The sequence below is a fragment of the Colius striatus genome, chromosome 3 (assembly GCF_028858725.1).
Source record: "Colius striatus isolate bColStr4 chromosome 3, bColStr4.1.hap1, whole genome shotgun sequence".
NCBI lineage: Eukaryota > Metazoa > Chordata > Aves > Coliiformes > Coliidae > Colius > Colius striatus.
In genome coordinates this window covers 24,398,125-24,418,536 of record NC_084761.1, presented here as the reverse complement: position 1 = coordinate 24,418,536, position 20,412 = coordinate 24,398,125, and the positions used below count along the sequence as shown (strand labels likewise).

Sequence of the window (20,412 nt, the reverse complement as noted above, 5' to 3'; positions counted from 1 at the left end):
TTGGTGGGTTTTTAGTTAACACATTCTAGACTTACCCAGGAAATACCTTTGTACTTTTTCATACCACTGTATAGTCTTTGTCATTGCCAAATTTACTGCATTTTCTGTAAACAAATCCAGATGACGTGGATATTGATGTGAATAATTAGAGTTGTGTAAGATTCAGAAAGGAATCACCTACTGTGAATGACGCAATGACAAAATTCTTAACTTTGGCTTGAAAGCAGGGTTAGAAAAAAAAGGTTGATTTGTCAGAGTTTATCTTGAGCAGGCTGTACTCAGAGAGCAATCAGACTCAGTGCTCTCTGATAAATCAACCTTTTTTTCCCAACCCTGCTTTCAAGCCAAAGTTAAGAATTTTGTCATTGCGTCATCGTAGTAGAAGAGCTGTAGTTAGTAGGTCAAGGGAGGTTCTCCTCCCCCTCTGCCCTCGTGAGACCACATCTGGAATCTTGTGTCCAGTTCTGGGCCTCTCAGTTCAAGAGGGACAGGGAGGTGCTCAGAGAGTTCAGCACAGGGCCACAAAGATGAGTAAGGGAGTGGAGCATCTGCCTTCTGATGAAAGACTGAGGGAGCTGGGGCTCTTCAGCTTGGAGGAGACTGACGGATGACCTCATTAATTTGTAGGACAAGAGGCAATGGGTACAAGCTAGAATATAAGAGCTTACAAAGAAACGTAAGGAACAATTTCTTCCCTGTGAGGGTGATGGGGCATTGGAACAGGCTGCCCAGATGGGCTGTTGAGTCTCCTTTTCTGGAGACATTCAAAACCCACCTGGATGAGTTCCTTTGTGATCTGCTTTAGGTGGTCCTGCTCTGGCGGAGGGTTGGACGCATCAAAACCCTTGACAGTACTACCACTTTTTGTTTCTTAACACACTTGTTCTTAAGTGGCAAGCAGAGATTTTAGAAAATAAAAGAACAGGTAAACAAAAAAATATATCACTTGCATTTGCCAAATTACTTTATTTATGTCTACAGATGAAACTAGATGCCAGAGAAAAGACATTGCATCAGACATTATTGCTTATAATCCAGCTGCCAAGGAAAAAATTTTTCAGTAGCCTTCAGCAATATTGGACCAAAAATACATGGATGTGCAGCTTTCAGCATTTTTTATGATGTAGAGTGCAACTTCTCTCACAGGTCCTCTGTTTCTGGAACGGTGTTGGAATCTGAAGGCTGAATGAACACTACAGGAATATTCTCAGACGTCCATCCTTTAGGAGTCCTATTGAAGGATCTTCTGGTAGCAAGAGGGTTTGCAAGGATCATGAATCTGGGATCATTTAGCATCAGTAGATTATAATCTGGTACCTTGAATTTTACCAGCTTTGATGCTCTCTCAAAACCACCAAAGGGAGTGGCAACTCTGTAAACATTAGGGAAATAAAAGTAAAATGTGATTCAAAAAATACTTGTTTTCTTTTCATCCCAGGATCTGAAAAAAAACCCCATGAAGCTAATTTAATGATAGAGATTTAGTACAATTTCTTGTTTATATTTTCAAACTGTGATGAAAAGTATTCTGATTGCTGTTCTGGCAAGTTCTCTTAAAGATTCAATTTATTCTCCTCTAGGCAAACCTTCAGCCTTCTTCAAAATTCAAAAAGCTGACAGAAAAAGATGTTGCAAGAAAGCTCTCTCATTGGTGAGTCACAGTTACTATACTTATTTTGTTGGTGATAAGTTGATAAGTCTGAAAACATGGTTCATCACATTCTCTCTAACAGACAATTGGTTTAGGAAGTTCTCACCCCATTTTCTCCTATCCCTAGTTGCATGTTCCTCCCACTACACTATACTTCAGCACCATATTGTTGTACCAGTTAGAATGTATGTGGGTGTGGTATAAACTCAGATCATTTACTTGATCTGGGTTAAACAAAGGCCATTTAAAACAATGAAGCATTTAAAAATCCTAATTATTTCAGCAGTCTGGTTTATATCATTAAACTGAAACAATTGTAGCAATGCAAGTTGAGGAGGCAGTAAAGCCTAATGTGAAGCAGAAAGGAACAGCCAAAGACAACAGGCTCTGGAAAGGAGGAAAATGAGTGAGGACTTCTTACAGCAGCTTTATTTGTGATTAAAATGTTTATACAAATAAACCTTGACAAACTGGCTGAATTTGGACCCTAGTCCTTGGCCAGTATTTTTCATGTTATGTAAATGTAAACGTTCCTTCAGGAAGCTTGAGAAACCAAAAGATAAGAAATACTAAGCAGGAGCTGACTGTTCCATACATTTGCAAATACTTTGAAACAGTAGTTCCAGATACCTCCTGTTATTATTCTATATTCTCAGGTTTGTAGGCTGAAAAAAAACAGCCCCTGAGATTTTCTGTCACTTTTTCAAGACTCCTTTGTATAAGCAAATATGACAAAACTGACTATTTTGTGTGCTCTGCATTTTGATCAGCTGCATAACTTTGCTGCGATATATTTTGGCCAGTTAAGCGTGTCACATTTTTAAGCAACACTTGATATGCACAAAGCTAGATACACGGTGGCATGTGAAAATGAATATTTGTTGAGATGGAATTTCACCAGACCTTGGTAGGTTTTTGTGTTTAATACAAAACAATGGTTCTGCTGGTATATGTTTCCAGTGTCTCCAGGTATTTTAGCAGAAGCCCAGAGAAATTAATACCAATAGAAACTAAAAGAGATCATTTGAAGATCTGACTAGGATTTTCAGTGAGATAACTATAGATAAAGCCCAGAGAGATTTAAGTACACACACACACAAAAGAGATTAATTCAGAAAAATTAATCCGTGACCTAAGATAAATGGTGCTTCTCTGTCATTACACAGGTAATTCACGGAATTTCAGTCTGAGCAGCATTTGTTGCAAGGGATGGTGTTAACTCCAAAGGGTCAATCTTGTCAGATATTAAAAATAGTGAACGTTCTGGGCATGCACACTTACTGAGAGAAGAACACTGCTTTGGATTAAGCTCTAAAACTGTTTCTCAATTGAAGATACTGCAGCTGCAGCCAGTCCAGGCATTAAACCCTCTTGAGGTCAAAGGAAATTCTTTGTACAAAGTGCCAGTGGTATCAAGCTTTTGTTGTGAAATTGTCTTCTAGGTCACAATGTCAAACTGGATACCGTATGATACTGGTTAAAAATAATTGTTTGGTAATTGGCACAGAGTAAAGTAGTGATCCACTTCTTACAGGATAATAAAGATTGTTTTAATTGCTGCTCTAATTACGATACACATTCTCACATTGTTGTAATATTTGATTCTCATCAATATGCAAATTAAACACACTAATAATAGCTGTATAAAATGTAAAACAATCCTATATTGTAAAACTTCCTCTTTGTAATATTTTTGTGGTTTAAAACCAGCATGTTTCTATAGCTAGCAGATACAGGAGGGTGTTCTATGAAAAACTCCTTGTAGTTTCCATATGAAGTCTGGCCTCAGAGCTGAGAGAAGTATGTATTCCTGCATGCCAGTCAGAGCACATGATGATCAACATAAGGAAGAATACCGTAATTGGCTAATAGATGTTAATTTTCCTTAAGAGCAGCAGTATAGTTTTGCGAGCAATAACTTGTCTGACAACATAGTGTTGAAATGACCTATATTGTATGCACATCAACTGTATCATTTGAGGTCTGAGTCATTGTGTAGAAGCCAAAAACTCATGGTTAAAAAATTCCAGTAGTCATTGCTTATAGAAAGGGCGGAAATGCTGGTTCAGAGCCATAGGAAGTGATACTAGGAAGTGTAAGAGATGTTTTAATATTCACTTTGCATATTCCTAAAAAGTAGGTGCATGATTTAACAACAGCAGGCATAACCACATTTATTTTTAGCAATTGTTTAAGCAGGTTGTTTTTTTCTTCTTCCCCTGTGGTCTTATTGAACATTATATTGTCTCAACATAGGAGTCGACTTGTAGTTGATTATTGGGAAAGCCTGAATAAATGTTTTAGCTGTATTGGATTAGCACCTTCAATTACATAATTACAAAAACTGTTAAGTTCCAGATTTCAAAATGAGAGTGATAGAACATACTGCTTATTGCTAATTCTGTGAAAAAAAAAAAAAAAAAAAAAAAGGAAGCATAGGAACAAAGAACCTGACCCTGTAAAATGCTCAGAACTTAGCTTAGTGTAAGAGCTGATGCTGATCTAAGAAGTATTTAGGAGCTAAGGAACTGGCTAAGCACCCAGCTTCCACTAATCTCACATCACTTACAGTTAGCACCCAGAATTCCTTTGAGGCTTGGGATCTCGGCATTTTTGCAATAGAGTTCAGAATCCATTAATCAATAAAAACAGAGCCTAGTCCAGACAGACTGGATTCCTGTAGTGGTTTTGAAACAGTAGTCTTTGGGAACTGAGAAGGCTGAGCAAGAATGCATCTGGTAGGAGAGGCAGAACTTGTCAGACATGTTTGTTTTACGTGAGTAAGATGTAGTACTTTGTATGTTACTCATAATCCTAGCTTTGACATTTTATGCATCTTCCAAGAAAGCAGATGGAGTAAAGGTACTAATTTAAGTAATATTACAAACTCCTCAACAAATGTAGGTGATTACTAGGTCCTTCACACTGGTAAAAAATGCAAGAAAATATTTCATTAGTAAATAGTTCTTCAATCCTAATAGGAATTAATCTCCACAAGAGGTCAGGTGGCATGGCTCTTTTCTGCAGCATTTCTCTGCTAGCACAGATTCATTTTCATCCAGGAGAAGAAAAGGTAGCCTGGACAGTATTCGGCAGTCATCAGAATCCAGTTTCTCTGGTCATGCACTGTGTCTAGTGCTATGTGCTGTTAAATCATTACTGGCTATCTCACAGTAAGCCCTGCTTCAGAAGGCAAATGTGCCTGACATTTACTGCCGCCTCTTCTTCCTTCATTGACCTGCCAGCCTTGCAAGATCTCTGCAGCATACAATGCATACTGGACCCCAACTAATATCTCTATGAATATGTTAGTTCTGATTCTGTTACTTTTATGAAAATGGCTCTGCTACAGGCTCCAGAGTCACCTCTTTATTGCTGTCAGTGGGAAAAAAAACAACCAGCTTGAGTTCTGTTTACCTTTGAATATGCTTTTAAACTGTGCATATGTGCATCTGTTCTAACACTCGAGATGCTCCTATCTGCTAAAGTTGTGTTGCTTTTACAGTTTATTGTGTAATAAGGAAAGCTGAAAGGAACCTGAATATGGTGTGTAGAGACTGAATGCCATTTTAACAATTACCACTGAATGAACTGGGAAGAATTTTGGGCCCATTTCCTTTGGCAGTCCTATGCATCAGACTGTTAACTACACCCCCTCCTGACTAATGATGACTGTACCAGCGTTTCCCAGGAGAATAAACGTAATGATACGTCATTTTATGATGAAGCATGATAGAAAGCCTTGGTTCATACCCTCACTGATAACAAAATGGTGCCTTTATACTGCACTTTGTTTAATGCAGCCTCATTTGCTTTCTCTCCAAGACTGCAATAAAGGAAGTTAAGGATAGTGGGACCTAGTTGCACAGAATGACTTAGTAGACTCTAAACACAGAAGTACAAACAGTTATCTCAACTTATGGGCAAAGCCCATAGGCTTCTAAATTCCTGATATACCTAGTGGTTTACATATAAAAATGCTCAGATCTGCCTTTATCTTAGCTATACTGGCAGCTGTACCTGTTACACCAAAGCTCTTCTGTGATTCTCTAATTAATAATCTTTTTACCTAAACTTCCATACTTGAAAGCACACACAATAGGCTACCTGAGCGAGCTTTGAGTAAAATAGCTCATCAAGGCACGTTCACTCAAAATCCATGGATTTGTTGAACATTTGTGTCAAATAATCATATATCTGTGACTAGAGCTGTTCTGCAAGACATTTGGTTTCTCTTCAGTCTGTGGGTGTCTCTTTGTAAGAGTGGACCTCATTGCTCACATATAGTATTCCAGCAAAAATGCTACCCAGAAATAAAAAAATTACTTGTATTAGACAGAGTAGACTCTTAGCCTAGACATCAGGCCACACTAATACCAGAGAAGTGTAGGCCTTGTTTTCCGCTCCTAAATCTGTTTAATTTACTATAAACAGTAATTAAGGAAAGTGCACTGAAATATCTGGGATCTCAGATGTAGACTTAGGTTTCTCTTTCCTGTGAGTTTCTTAATTCTTCAGCCAGAGAAAGATGTTTAGCCTCTCTAACCCAGAGAGGTTTATTATTTTCTGTACTATTGCATAGGTCTTAATAGTGTTCCCACCTCCTCCTTGGAAGAGACAGAAATCAGGTTGTTATACCTCTCCTAGGGTTTGACATCTCTATAGGAATAAATCCAAGCTGGCCACATTTTAGGAAAATACTCTTTCCAAAGAAACAAACCTTATTGTCTATCCAAATTTTAAAAGAATATATGTGATTCTTGCTCTGGTTTTCGAGAAGATTACCTTAATTTAGGCCTAATTTGAAGATAGGCAGACAGAATTAGGTGCTGGTGTCCTTAGAAAATAGAAATTTAAGTCACATTTAGCCTTCTCTGTAATATTCTCTGTTGGTCAGCTTGGCATGCAGTGTGTTGTCTGTTTTGAATACCATAATCAGATGCCTCACTCTCCTGCACATTTTTAAGAGTGTAGAAACCTAAGTCACGTTTGTAAAATCCTCTCTAAGACGCTAATATCTTGAATTTCAATTTTAAGAGTGCTCAGTTTTCTTTTTGGATCTACTCTTTCTTGCTAGGAAACATAAATCTTGGTGTAGTGTCTGTTACAGCTTTTCTAGGTCCACCTGGCATCATTTGATTTTCTTCCAGATGCAGATCTTTTCCATGAGTATGAGAGCTGTGGTGGATTATATTTGTATGCCCTGTGTTTTGAATTTACCAATGTTACAGTCTGGATCTGGATTTATGTGCCAGATTTTATATTTTTATGGCAGTTACAGGGGAAAATGTTGACCTTTTATTTATATGAATGCACACACGTTTAAAAAATTCAGACTATGGTGAGCTACAATTCTGCCATGTTGTACATAGAGTAAATCTCTGTAGAAAGAAATCCAAACAGGTAGTGTTGTAAAGAGGACAACCAACTGAACATGGAACCACAGAGCAGCTAAAAATCCACAAAAAAACATCAAATACTATCTCAAGACACATAACCCTATTAATGGAGTGTCTGTGCCCTAAACGATCTAGTCTTTCACAGCAGCAGCTTGCATGCTGGACTCAGATTCTTTCTTGTGGGAGAGAGAATTGATTCTATCTCTATTATACGAGTAAGTATCATTGACCATTTTTTGTTTGGTTTGTTTTTTTTCCAGTTACCATTAACCACAGTACATAAACTGTGCTGTTACTGTTCCAGTGGTAGCAGCTGTGGCACATCTCTCTTGTATTTGCAGTTTTGTCTGTTGAGAAGAGTGTGCCACACAGACTTAATTATTAACATGTTAATGTATATTGCTGTTAGGAAATCATAATTAGTGTAGTGTCTGCAATGACAGTTTTGATGTTGAACGGTGTAATTTTTTAGTCCTTGCAGTCATAGTTGAGGCCCACCTTAATGGCAGGAACACAAGTGGTGCTTGTGATATTTTTCTCTAAGTTTATATTGCTGTGAGCCATTTTTGATAGATTAAGTCTGTTGTTTTAAGAAAGGGTTTTGGTTTGTCTCAGCTATCAGCAGGGGTTAAAAAAATTACCCATAGCTTTCATAAATAAAGATATTGTGAATGGTATGAATAAAAACAAAAGACAAAAGTAAAAATGTGGTTTAAAATTTTCAAAATAGTTTAAAATCAATATTGTCCAAATATCTAGAAGGTCTACTGAAAGTCTTAGTATACTAGTTACTATGCAAATCAACTTTACTCTCAGATCCCGTTCTACTTTAAATGTTTGTCTACTTGAAATGTTTTATTTCTTAATTGTTACCAAAGGTTGTAAAAGATATAAAAAATGTTAAATGCAATAAAATATGGAATCTGCTATTTCATGTGAGGGATTGGTTGAGGGATAAAGTTCATTGTACTATCATTGTTTAAAAAACAAGCCATGAGAGTTGTATTAAAAAATTTTACTGTTTCCCTGATAGATCTTATGATCCTGTATTGAATTCAACAACAGAAATATAAAAGGAGTTTAAGGCGTTGCTGTAGCCTAAGTTTCCCATTTGTTGAGTACACTGGATTCTGATACTTTCTTCCTTTCTTTCAGTATTTTGAACATTTCAACTTACATTCCTAGTTCTACAATTTAATTTTGGGTTCATACTCTAGGGAGAGACTATTTTTTTCCTTTATACTCTAGTTTACCATTTGTAATCTGTGAGCACCTTCATGTTTATGCATACACTTGCAAATGTTTCATTTCATAGCAATTCTTCTCTGCACTGTAAAATTAAGTGTCCATTCAGAATTACCTGTTAAAGCTTCTGTAGTCAGGTAGTTCTGGCTTTGCTTCAGGTTTAAAAAGTTTAGGATATAAAGCTTCCAGCAGCTCTGGATCATCCCTAATGGCTTCTATCCAAGGAGATTGATAATACTTTGGCACAGAAGTAGAGTTGAACTTTTCAGGAGGAATTTCTTTCAGTGGTCCAGAATATCCTGCAAGGAGATCAAGGCAAAATCCTTACAATAATGCTTTGCATTTTGTGCTTCCTTATCAGCAGCCTATATAACTAGGAAGTAGCATAACCATCATTTCACAGTTAGGTAAAATGAACAATTGGTTCAAGTCACCTGGCCAAAGCTACAAGGAACCAGAAAGATGGCAGGGGGAGTTTTGTAGCCTTTTAGGTAACTACTACAATGTATTCCACCCTCTTTGGAGGTGAAGTTTATTTTAGATTTTTATAAATTTGTTTCTATCATTATAAGCATGTGTTGGAAACTAAACTATAGCTACACAACTCTTCGGCTGAATGATCAAAAAAGAATTTTTAAACAACCATTTGGGTAAAACTAAGATAATTCTACAGTCTTTGGGAGATTTTTTTTCTGACAATATTAAAAGGATTTAGGATCACAGCCATTTTGATGGAGTTTTTGTCTTTGCCTCTGCCTTAGATGCTTTACAATGCCCTTCCTACTTGGTTCTCTGGTCCTTTTGATCATCTGAAAAAGTGAAGAAATAGTTGTTTTCTCTGCATAATCACAGGATGAACAGTCTGTGATCAGAATCAGTATTTATTTTACTAAATAAATAAATTCCATATTCAGTGTGATTTCTTCTTAAGCCAAGTACAAAATGGCCAGGGGTGGGGGGAGAGTTGACAGAGGCCACCAGTCCTTAATGTACAATTTAAAGAATTAAAACCAGCAAGGGATTATCCAATTATAAGAGTTATACTATTTATTTCTAAAACAAGGGCAATCTGTTCTACTCTTTTACCCTCCCACTACATCTAGCTCATTAAATTAATGCAGTTTCCTTCTATAAGCTTAAAAAGCTCCTTTGGTTTCATGTCTACTCCTTTTGCCAGACCTTTTCTGCCTAAAGAAAGACTTGAAGATTTCTGTCGTGTCTTAGCAATGGAAGTTGCCTCTGTTTGCATTATATTTGACCACTGGATGCACAGAGTCTTAGCAGTCCATAACAGAGTAGCATTGACCTAGTTTGCATAGACTGGAAAAGGTCTGCACAAAACATGCATTGAGTAATTCTGAACAAAGAATGAATTTGTAAAAACCACAGTCTGCTCATGGATAATTCATCAACAGGAAGAAGGGCTATATCACTGAATAAATTATTTAAAACAAATTACCCTTCTCTAGACTTTAAAAAATACATAATAAAGCCTTCTTGTAGCTCACTGCTTTAAATAAAGACAACAGTACCCTCACAGTTAAGGACTTAAAAAGAACAGTTTATGCAGCCAGAGGCAAACTCCTTTTTAAGTTACTCTTCTGTAAAGGTTTCTGGCAAAACTTACAGTGACTTCAAATGTACATTTATGGGTAATTAAACTACAGTGGATAACTTTCAGAATGTTGAGTTATGTGGGACATGTTAGAAACAAAGTGATTTGGCAAGGAAAAATCAGTATATTAATCTGATTTTAAATCTGAGGATCTGTATCTCAAGGTTTATAAGACCAGTAAATAAAGAAGCAGTCTCTCTTGATATTAGTGTATGTTTTCAGTTTAGGGAGAAGTAGTACAAAAGTATAAAATCTTTGAGAACGAACCGAAGCAACTGAAGAGCACATTTCTGTGGGAGATTGTGGTTACTCACCTGACTCAAATTTATAGCTTTCTTATAGTAAGTCCATGAATAAATTCTTGTTGAAGATACCGCTTTATAAAGACATCCTTCTTCTGCTCTGACATAAGAATTAAATAGATTCAATGTCTGTAAACTCATATATTACCTGGGGCTATGTTGTCAGGATGTGGTGGGCTCCGGGGATCAGGTGTATTAGGAGGTGTCATTGGTGCATGCTGGGGAATTCCCTCCACACTAAGGCCATCCATTCTGACACTCTGTATAGGCTCTCCACGCTGTATTCAAATAGAAATAAGTATCAATCACAACACAGGCAGAAAAAAAAAGCGCCTCTCTGATTCTCTGTTGAGGGTTGGCGTTTACAGCCCCAGATCTGAGACCCAGGATATACTATCCAAAGGCCTACTGTCCTGCCGTTTGGTATCCTGTTTGCTAGATAACACTCCTCAGGATTTTCTGTCTGTCACCCAGAAGATGAAACAGTTTCACAATTCTCTTACATTGCATATGTAAACAAAAAATTATAATTTTTTGGTGTTAAGAATGATATCTTAGCACAATTTTCAATGTCTGTATTACATGTGTGTGAATGCTTTGTGGAAAGGATTGGAAGTGGTGTGAGCTTGAGCACACTAGCCACCCAAAGATTTAAGAAATCTTGCAAGTTTGAGTCATCTGAGTTTCAAAGCACTGATTCTTCAAAGCATCTCTTCCCATTGAAATTTCACTGCATTTATTGAATTGCTTTTGTTTGGGTTTTTGTTTTCCTTTATTTGTCATAGAAATAACAACTTCAGCGCAGGTCACTTTGTGGAGATTGATGATATGCTGTTATTTTCCACCCTCCTGTTGGGTCATTGCTTCTAAGGAAACATCCAAAGGCTTCATCATTGTTACATAAATAGAGGACTAGAGTCTCATAATAAGTCAGTATCTTATTTTAGCTATGACACATAAGCTAAAAGCAATTTAAATATAGACTATTTTAGAGTTTCTTAAAGTAGAGGAGCAAGCAAATAATACCTGTTCAAACTTGAAAAAAAGGATCAAGGCAGAATATTTTCTAGCCACCCTGAAATATGTTAAAAAGATTAATTTTGGCACACAGAATTGTAAAGACTATGAAGACAACACCAGTGGTGGCTAAATGGGAAGGGAAGAGAAACAAAAAAGACATAATTTTTTCACATCAGAATATTGTATTGGATGTTCAACATGTGTACTCTTTGTGGTTTTGTGGAAGAAGTAGACTAGAGGGGAACTGACGTGTCAGCCTTTGGAGCAAAAACATGGAACTGCATACAGAAACTCTGACCAGATTGATGGTGGTGTGCTCAGAATTTATCTATACAGCTTCTAATACTCAGTAGAGGGAGAAATGGGAGGAACTATTCATAGGTGAGCTTCTAGATAATATTGTTCTAATAATAGTTTAGAGTTACTCAGATTTTTTATCTGGGACTTGTTTTGTATGGATTTATTTTTAAAAGGCAGATTTGTCAAAACTCAAATGGGATTCCACTTGATCCATGTGAAATTTAATTTCTGTTGAGTGAGTGATCAAGCAAACTCAAAATAGCTAAAAAAAAAATCTTCTGCGACATGGGATATTAAGATGTACCTTTTTTTGAGTAAAGTTTTTTTTTTTCCTTATGGGAAATGTTAACACCATAGTATTACAAGTGTATTTCCCTTTATAGTCAATAAAATATAAAGATTTGCTTTTTTAAGGAGGGAACAAAAATATTTTAGAATTGAATCAAAATGATTCTGTAGGGACTGAAAGCTAACACAATCATAGCACCATCTGTGCAATGATTAGTTGTAAAACCTTCAGAGAAAGAAAATTACTCTTCTACAAGAAATACTCTCTAGGTTAATTAATAATAATTGACTTTTGTTTCATGTCTTTTCATCTTGAAAGTAGCGTAAAAGTACTGGGACGAATTCATACAATCACAGAATGGTAGGGGTTAGAAGAGACCTTTAGAGATCATCTAGTACAACCCCCCTGCAGAAGCAGGTCCACCGGGATCAGGTCACACAGGAAACATGTCCAGGTGAGTTTTGAAGACCTCCAGAGGAGACTCCACACCCTCCCTGGGCAGCCTGTTCCAGTGCTCCATTACCCTCACAGTAAAATAGTTTTCTCTTATGTTTACATAGAACTTTTTGTGTTCCAGCTTCATCCCATTACCCCTTGTCCTGTCACTAGATACAATAGAAAAAACGGATGCCCCAACCTCTTGACATCCGCCATTTATATACTTTTAAATATTAATGAGATCCCCCCTCAGCCTTCTCTTCTCCAGACTAAACAGCCCTAGTTCCCGCAGCTTTTCCTCATATGAAAGATGCTCCAGTCCCCTGATCATCTTGGTGGCCCTGCGCTGGACTCTCTCCTGAAGTTCTCTGTCCCTCTTGAGCTGAGGAGCCCAGAACTGGACACAGTACTCCAGATGAGGCCTCACCAGGGCAGAGCACAGGGAGAGCAGAAACTTCCTCAGTCTGCTAGCCACACTCTTCTTGATGCATCCTAGGATGTCATTGGCCTTCTTGTCCACGAGGGCACATTGCTGGCTCATGGTTACAAACGTTATCAACCAGGACTCCCAGTCTCTCTCTGCAGAGCTGCTCTCTGGCAGATAATCCCCAGCCTCTACTGGTGCATGGGGTTGTTCCTTCCAAGGCATAGGACTCTGCACTTGTCCTTGTTGCACCTCATGAGGTTCCTCTCTGCCCAACTCTCAAGCATGTGGAGATCCCGCTGAATGGCAGCACAGCCTTCTGGGGAATCAGCCAGTCCTCCCAGTTTGGTGTCAGTGGGAAACATGCTGAGGGTACACTCTGTCCCCTCATCCAGGTCGTTGATGAAGATGTTGAACAAGACTGGCCCCAGAATCGATCCCTGTGGAACTCCACTGGCCACAGACCTCCAACTTGATTCTGTGCCATTGATCACCATCCTCTGGGTTCTGTCATTCAGACAGCTCTCGATTCACCTCACTGTCCACTCATCCAAGCCACACTGCTTGAGCTTTCTGATGAGGATGTTATGGGAGACAGTGTCAAAGCCTTGCTGAAGTCAAGGAAGATGACATCCACTGCTCTTCCCTCATTTAGCCAGCCAGTTATGCTCTCGTAGAAGGCTATCAGGTTGGTCAAATAGAATTTCCCTTTGTTGAATCCATGTTGATTTCTTCTGCTAACCACCTTTTACTTTGTATGTTTACGAACAACATTCAGGATGAGTTTTTCCATTGCCTTTCCAGGGATGGATGTGAGGCTGGCCAGCCTGTAGTTTCCTGGGTCGGCATCCAGCCCTTTTTATGGACTGGGGTGACAATGGCTTTTCTCCAGTTCTCAGGCACCTCACCTGTCCTCAATAATTCTTCAGAAATGATGGAGAGTGGCTTAGAAACCACATCAGCCAGCTCTCTCAGCACTCTTGGATGCATCCCATAAGGTCCTATTGACTTATGAGTGTCAAGCTTGCCCAATAAGCTTAAGAGCTTCTTTAGTTGTGTACCTTTGTATCTGAAATTGGTGGGAATGCAAAAATGTAACTGAGAAACATAATTTAATAAAATAGTGGAATCGAATCAGAAGAGTTGTTTGCATACTGCATTTGACTGGGCAGAGTTCATTCATTGAACTTTGCATCACATTGGAGATATAGGTAAAATTTATGAATATTGTTGTCTCATTTTCAGAGGTTAACAAAAGGTTTAAATATTTTTTAAATGCCACAGATGAGACACACATCAGATGAGTTTAGTCCCTGCCATGAGGATTCCTAGAAAATCACTAATGCTTTAACCCAGTTCCCAAAGGACCAATGCATCTTTCGGTGACAAGCTCCATGCTTTTTCTCCCTGTTGAGGCATGTGGAGCAGAAGTGTATTAGTGCTAGTTGTGAAAGTCATTTTACTGTGTGGGAACCACACTGAGACCACCAACCTAGAGCATAAGAGGTTCCAAAGAAACATGAGGAAAAACTTCTTCACTGTTCAGGTGAGGAAGCACTGGAACAGGCTGCCCAGATGGTTTGTTGAATCTCCTTCTCTGGAGACATTCAAAACCCACCTGGATGAGTTCCTGTGTGACCTACTCTAGGTAGTCCTGCGCTGGCAGGGAGGTTGGACTAGATGATCTTTCGAGGTCCCTTCCAGCCCTTGAGATTCTGTGATTCTGTGAACCTATTTTAATAAAAATACTTAATGATTGCATGAAACAGACACTTATTTTCTCCAATCTTTTGAATATCATTATCTAGTTAATTTTCACATTGCCTTGTTAATTTTCAGTTGTCAACAAGCAAATTATTACAGAAGAACTCTGATCACTGGTAACCTAAGATTTGAATGAGAATTATTTGAATCTAATGTCCTTAACTCTTAAGATTTCAGATTTTTTTTATTTGTCTGTAGGAGCTCAATAAAATACAAATGGCTCACTCCATGTTAGCCTCATTCTGGTACAGAATTTTGCTTTTCTTATGCTTGAAACTTCAAATCAATCATTCAAAATGTATCTTACGAGCACTAAGGCAACCCAAGCTGGTCTCACATTATTTTGTTAATAAATTATTACAAAATACTCACATTTCTTGGCTTGTTTGCTACATAATGATAATTTTCATATGTGTATTTGTCAGATCTACGCTGACGTCTCTTGAAGAGTCTTGCACCTCTGTTGCTGAGTGTCGATAGTTCTTCTACCATGATATCTCTGGGGATGCTGACCTTTTTTCCAAGGTTTAAGCTGGGTGAGACTGCAATACAATGGATAAATACATACCTCTGTTTTTCTTAAATGCCTGATATTGCATATCCCACACCTGAAATCCAATAATGTGTTAATGCATGCTTATCTAACACATAGCATAGCTTTACATGGTGTTAGGGTAATTAATCATACCTCCAAAATTTTGAAGCAGGATATTGAACACTGCAAACCTGTATTTTCAAAGTTTGCTTCAGTTGAATGGCATCCAGATGTTATTAAAAACAGGTCTATAATGTTCTACACACTGTCTTAATACCAGACTAGTAAAAACTTGCTTCCACTGAAATCAGGAACAAAATTCCATCTGACCTCACATCAAACCTTCACTTAACTTTCCATATCCTGCATTGAATAGATGAGCAGATAGCCCCTTTTAAACATATCTACCAGTTTCTTGTTGCTTATAAACATTTTATTTTCTATTACTCTTTAAAATTCTGCTTTCTTTTGAAATCCATGGCATGTTTTAAGAAAAGTTGCATTAGAAAGTCTTTATTAACTAGTATTTTTTAACTATTTTTAAAGAAGCTGTAAAAATAAAGCTCAAGGTGTTGAAAATGGAGCCCCAACAAAGAATTACAACATGCTTCTAGGAATGACTACCTTTTTCTCTAAGAGGAAACAGTTGTCTTTTGTGACCTCCTAGGGTATTTGAAAATGGAAATGCATAAGCAGGGGAAGGGGAAATCAATTGCATCTTTAAATGGAGAACTCTAAATATCTGAAACTCTACCATTCATCTTTATGGTAATATTGTGGCAACTTGGGTGCTGGTGGCAATGAGCAAACTGTTGCTTAGTAATTGAATCTCTTTCACTGGATGTCCTCAGCACTGAACAATTTGATTTCTGCTTAGAAAGTTGTAGAATTTAACAATATAACAATAATTGTATTGCACAGTAAAACCAGAATTGTTAAGAAAATATTTTCTGTTGCCACTTTCTTTAATATTTGTCATCTTATTAATTGAAATTGTTCTCCTCAGCTGTTCATAAACTTCAGGAATAAAAACAGGAAGATGCAGTGTGCTTTGAGGATTAGATTAATTTAGCATGTATCTTTGATCCACATTCTTTTATGTCTTTCAGACATTCTATTCTTCGTATATTCTTTTGGCCTATAGGATTTAAAATTCTGAACTTTGACATATATTTTAATGCATTAAAATTAAATAAAAGCAAATTATATGGTAGATACAATATCTTGCTTCCAGAGTAAGCACCAAGAAAGCCCCGTTTAAAATTAACATTGCAAATTAATTAACTGCTGAAGGTACCTAATGCCACAGTTTATACTGCATATGCAGAGTTTCATTTTGAGTAAATCGTGTATTCAACATGGCGTATGTGTCCTAGTAACTTTATATTGGAAAAACAATATGATTTGCTGACATATAAGAAGACTTAATTAAGACAGGTGTATTAAATATTTAGCCAAAGCTGATAGACAAGAGTTTTCCATGTAGTAGATCAAACAAGTTTGCAGGCCTTGGAGTGCATCACTGTTGATCTTCTTCTGTTCATACTGATTTAAATTGAGTGTTTGCAGTAGATTAAGCTGGAGCAAGCTAACTGTATCGTCAGCTGAAGCACGCACTTCTGCTTTAAAAATAGTATGTGCAAAGAATCCTAACAACCTCCTGTTATTTAAGAGGTAACTACATAACAGAGAGTTCTTAACATGGAAGAAAATGACTCAGCTTGCCCAGTGTAGCCATATCAGTGACAGATTGTAGTGGCGTTTTAGCTCTGTGATTGAGATAAGTGCACTAGTTATTGGCCTGTGGCTTGACATTTAGGCCCAAAAGTCATACTTTGATTTTATAATTTCTCCAGATTACTGCAGGGATACAGACTTTTGGGTGGTCTTATGTTAGTACACAGGAAGAACTTTACCCCTCAAATCAGCAACATTTTCACATAGAAAAAGCCTTTCTTCTTTTTACTGAGTGGGTAGAGTGTACATCCTCAGAGACTGGGTTGCCAAGATGATTGCAGGTCTCTGTCCAAACCACTCAGTATTCCCTGGGACATAATGAATGTTATCTGTTTGGGGCCTTGCTGTTCCCTTATATACGTACTGTTCTCATTAATGTTAACTGAAGGCTCCAAGGTACTTTGTAAACTACACTTGTGTACCATTGTGTGTTCAGGCAGCATCCCAAAAACAGAAGTGTGAAGTTTATTTGAGTCCTTTGCCAACTAAAATCTAATCATCTGCCTGGTTTTATGATGTGTCTAGGGATTGTTTCAGTGTTAGTGCAGAAAAGGTGATGAAGAATGAGAAAAGGAGGACATACAGAGGATGACAGAAGGAGAACATCAATGTGATAAACAGACATTGTAAATTAATACTGGAAGTTCAATACATAGTTTAATGCACGTCTTAACCTTTTAGCTTGATTTCTTATTTTGTTCCTGCCAAGTCCTTCCTGTCCTGTGCTTAAAATCATAACAGATTGTATTTAAATATGATTTATATAGTTTCTCCTACATTCACTAATACCCCTTTAATCCTGCAGTTTACAATCTTCTAAATGCCTTAATCTGGATTTTAACTTTTAGTAATGAATATCAGATATTATGCTTGTTGTACTATCAGAAATAAGATTTTTTCAGCTATATCATGAAAGATAGTTAATCATGGAGCTACTGAAGAAGAGCTACTATTTAAGAAATAGTATAGAATTGGACATGTTAAGTGCAATTGAAGGATAACCTGATGAACTCTAAGGGCTTCCTTAAACATCTGCATTTACATACGTGTGTAATTCTACCAAGTGGCCTTAGAAATGTTATGATTAGTCCAAGACTGCCAATGAAAAACCAGAGGTCCAGAGGTCGGGGAGGTCACTACATCCACACTACAGTCTCTCTTCTGAGACTGTAAGAGGACTTACAATTAGTGTCTATTCCTGCAGTATTTTATGACATGGCAACTTCTCTGAAATACTCTGTCTCACAAGCCATCAGGAGAGGTCTCTTTTCAGTCGTTAGCAGTCTTGCCCAGAGATCAGTAATTTTTGAGACACTGGCTGGTTTCTTGTTGTATCAACAACTGTTTCTACTATGAATATCTTTTAACAAGGAATTTGAGATTCACTATTTACACAAAAGCATTACAATAAAAAGAGACTGAAATAAAAATGTAGCAGGTATGCTTTCTGCATGTCATTCCAGGCTACCAGGGCTTGTGTTGCAGAATCTTCTGTTAGTGTTTACCTCCATTAACAGTGGAGAGTTTCATAGATGTGAGACTGGCTGAAACAGTACACTGAATTTATATGCAATTGCCAGGTGAATTACATCATTCCAGGTCTCAGGTTATGCTTGTTGAATTAACAATTAGAGAAACGAAAATGTCAAAAATTAATAGAGCTGAATTTAGCCATTTAAAAATTGTATTTCTCCTTCATCTTTTTAAGAATTGTTCAGATTTGGTCCCAAAGAATTACCATATACTCTGTGTTATCCTTTTGTTTCTTAGCTGTTTTCACTGAGCTTGTACAGTTATAAATTTCAGACTCTTATTAGCCCATTCCATGAAATTTCATGAGGTTTTTACCATGTGTCATGGGGTTTTTACCAGGCATCCAAAGAAGAGGCGTTTTAGAATGTACACTTACAGAGTTAGTATTGCTTTCAGTAATCAAAAAACACAGGATATCTTGTAGAATAAGCTGTCATGTCTACATGTATGAGTCCAAATATGATAGCAAATCTGTTAATATGCAAATAATAAGAAGGGCATATTATGTGAGACAAATGTCAAGCATCCAATTGGCACTCGCCAATGATCTTCCAAATATTATCCAATGCCAAAGATATCCAATAATGCCAACGATTTAAAGGACTGTATGGTAGATTTCTTAGTATTACTACAAATAGTATCAACATTTACTATATGAAATTCACAAAAACACATATGAAAGACTTTTTCTTTTTTTTTTTTTTTCCCCTGAAGAGCTCATTCAGACTATTTGAGGCCCATATAGTACTTGGGTTTTCAATACCAAAAAAACCCATAACCCAAACGAAAAAAGGAGTTCTTGTAATGAAATCTTCAAGGGCATACTGTCACAATGGTCAGTGAGTACAGAAACCATCACCAAATTCTTTGTAGCAAATGCCTAAAATTTTGATACTGGAATTTAATGTTCATTATTTTATCCTATATGAACAGTATAATTTTAATAAATTCTAAATATTAATATTTTTTCAGAGAGGCTTCTGGGGTACTTATCACTTTTAAAACATTGATCTTTTACAGAGATGGTAAAAAAGGCTTCATGGGGAGGACTGGAAGTTCTCAAAAACGTCCAGCACATACCCAAGGAAAGCTAAGCAGATGTGTGTTCCCAACTGAGTTATTTGTTTCTTAAGTTATCAGACTAGAAGCATAATTATAAGAACGTGTTTTAGAAAATCAAACTACCTTCTCATAAGTGTCTGCATTTTCATCAGCATAACAACAGAAAAGACGAGTAAAATTTCTTCATCTAAGATTAATCAGTGGCTGTGCATTAATTAGTTACAAAGATGGAGTTTGAGAGGAAGGAACAGAGATGTAAACATTTGTTTCAAAATTGTTTATCAATCATATAAAAAGCAAAATGAAACAAAGCAAAAAAAAAAAAAGAGGATACAGACCAACATTTCTTAGATGATAGCTTTTTAAAATGAAGTCATCTTATTAACCCCAAATAATATTCTGAAAGGCTATCCTAGCAGAATGTACATCAGCTGTCAGATTACTTCATTCCTCCACAGCAGTTGTTCATCTGAAAATAGCTTTCAAATGAAAAGAGGCAACTACAAAAGGATTAGTTACCATAGGCAGCATGATAGTCCCACAATATTATTTATGGCAAAACACTCAGAGACAAAGCTGTAAGAGAGTTAAACTCTATGGTTCAAAATTATAGTGGGAATGGCTGGAGAACATTGCATATACATTAAGTTGGGTTCAGTGCTATACCATTTCTGTGTATTTCATCCATAATGGCTGATGCTTGTTGTTTCCTCTCTTTGACCATGGCAGAATGTGATAACATTGTGATTTTCTGATACGATTTTTTCTTGCTGAAAAAAAACAACACATTTTTACATTGTTGAGCCAGATTGAACAATTCAGCCAACTTTAATTTCTAATAGCCTGTTTAGAATGGCTGAGTAGTGAAATTAGTTATTTATGATCTAGAAATATTACACTTTTAATTTTGCAGTTTACACTGGCAGTTCTTCTTTGCAGACAGATGCTAGAACACATTTCAATGGATAGAAGAATCAAAGGAATGGACTTGGAATTTGCTACATAAACTTGGTAGCAAAATCAGTGTCAGTGGTCTAGGCATTCTCCTATCTACACATTATATTAAAAATGTAAATTCAGATCTAACAATATTAATTA

At 37.0% G+C, this 20,412-nt stretch overlaps 1 protein-coding gene across 1 annotated transcript; it reads right to left on the bottom strand.

The window, feature by feature from the left end:
• Window positions 1–1,140: 1,140 nt before the first annotated feature.
• MYOZ2 (myozenin 2) lies at window positions 1,141–20,056 on the bottom strand. The gene is made up of 5 exons (XM_010204259.2): window positions 19,981–20,056; window positions 14,820–14,989; window positions 10,361–10,490; window positions 8,411–8,594; window positions 1,141–1,372 (listed from the first exon to the last, which is right to left on the bottom strand). Exons 1-5 carry the CDS (start codon window positions 20,054–20,056, stop codon window positions 1,141–1,143), a joined length of 792 nt encoding a protein of 263 aa, XP_010202561.1.
• Window positions 20,057–20,412: the final 356 nt, after the last annotated feature.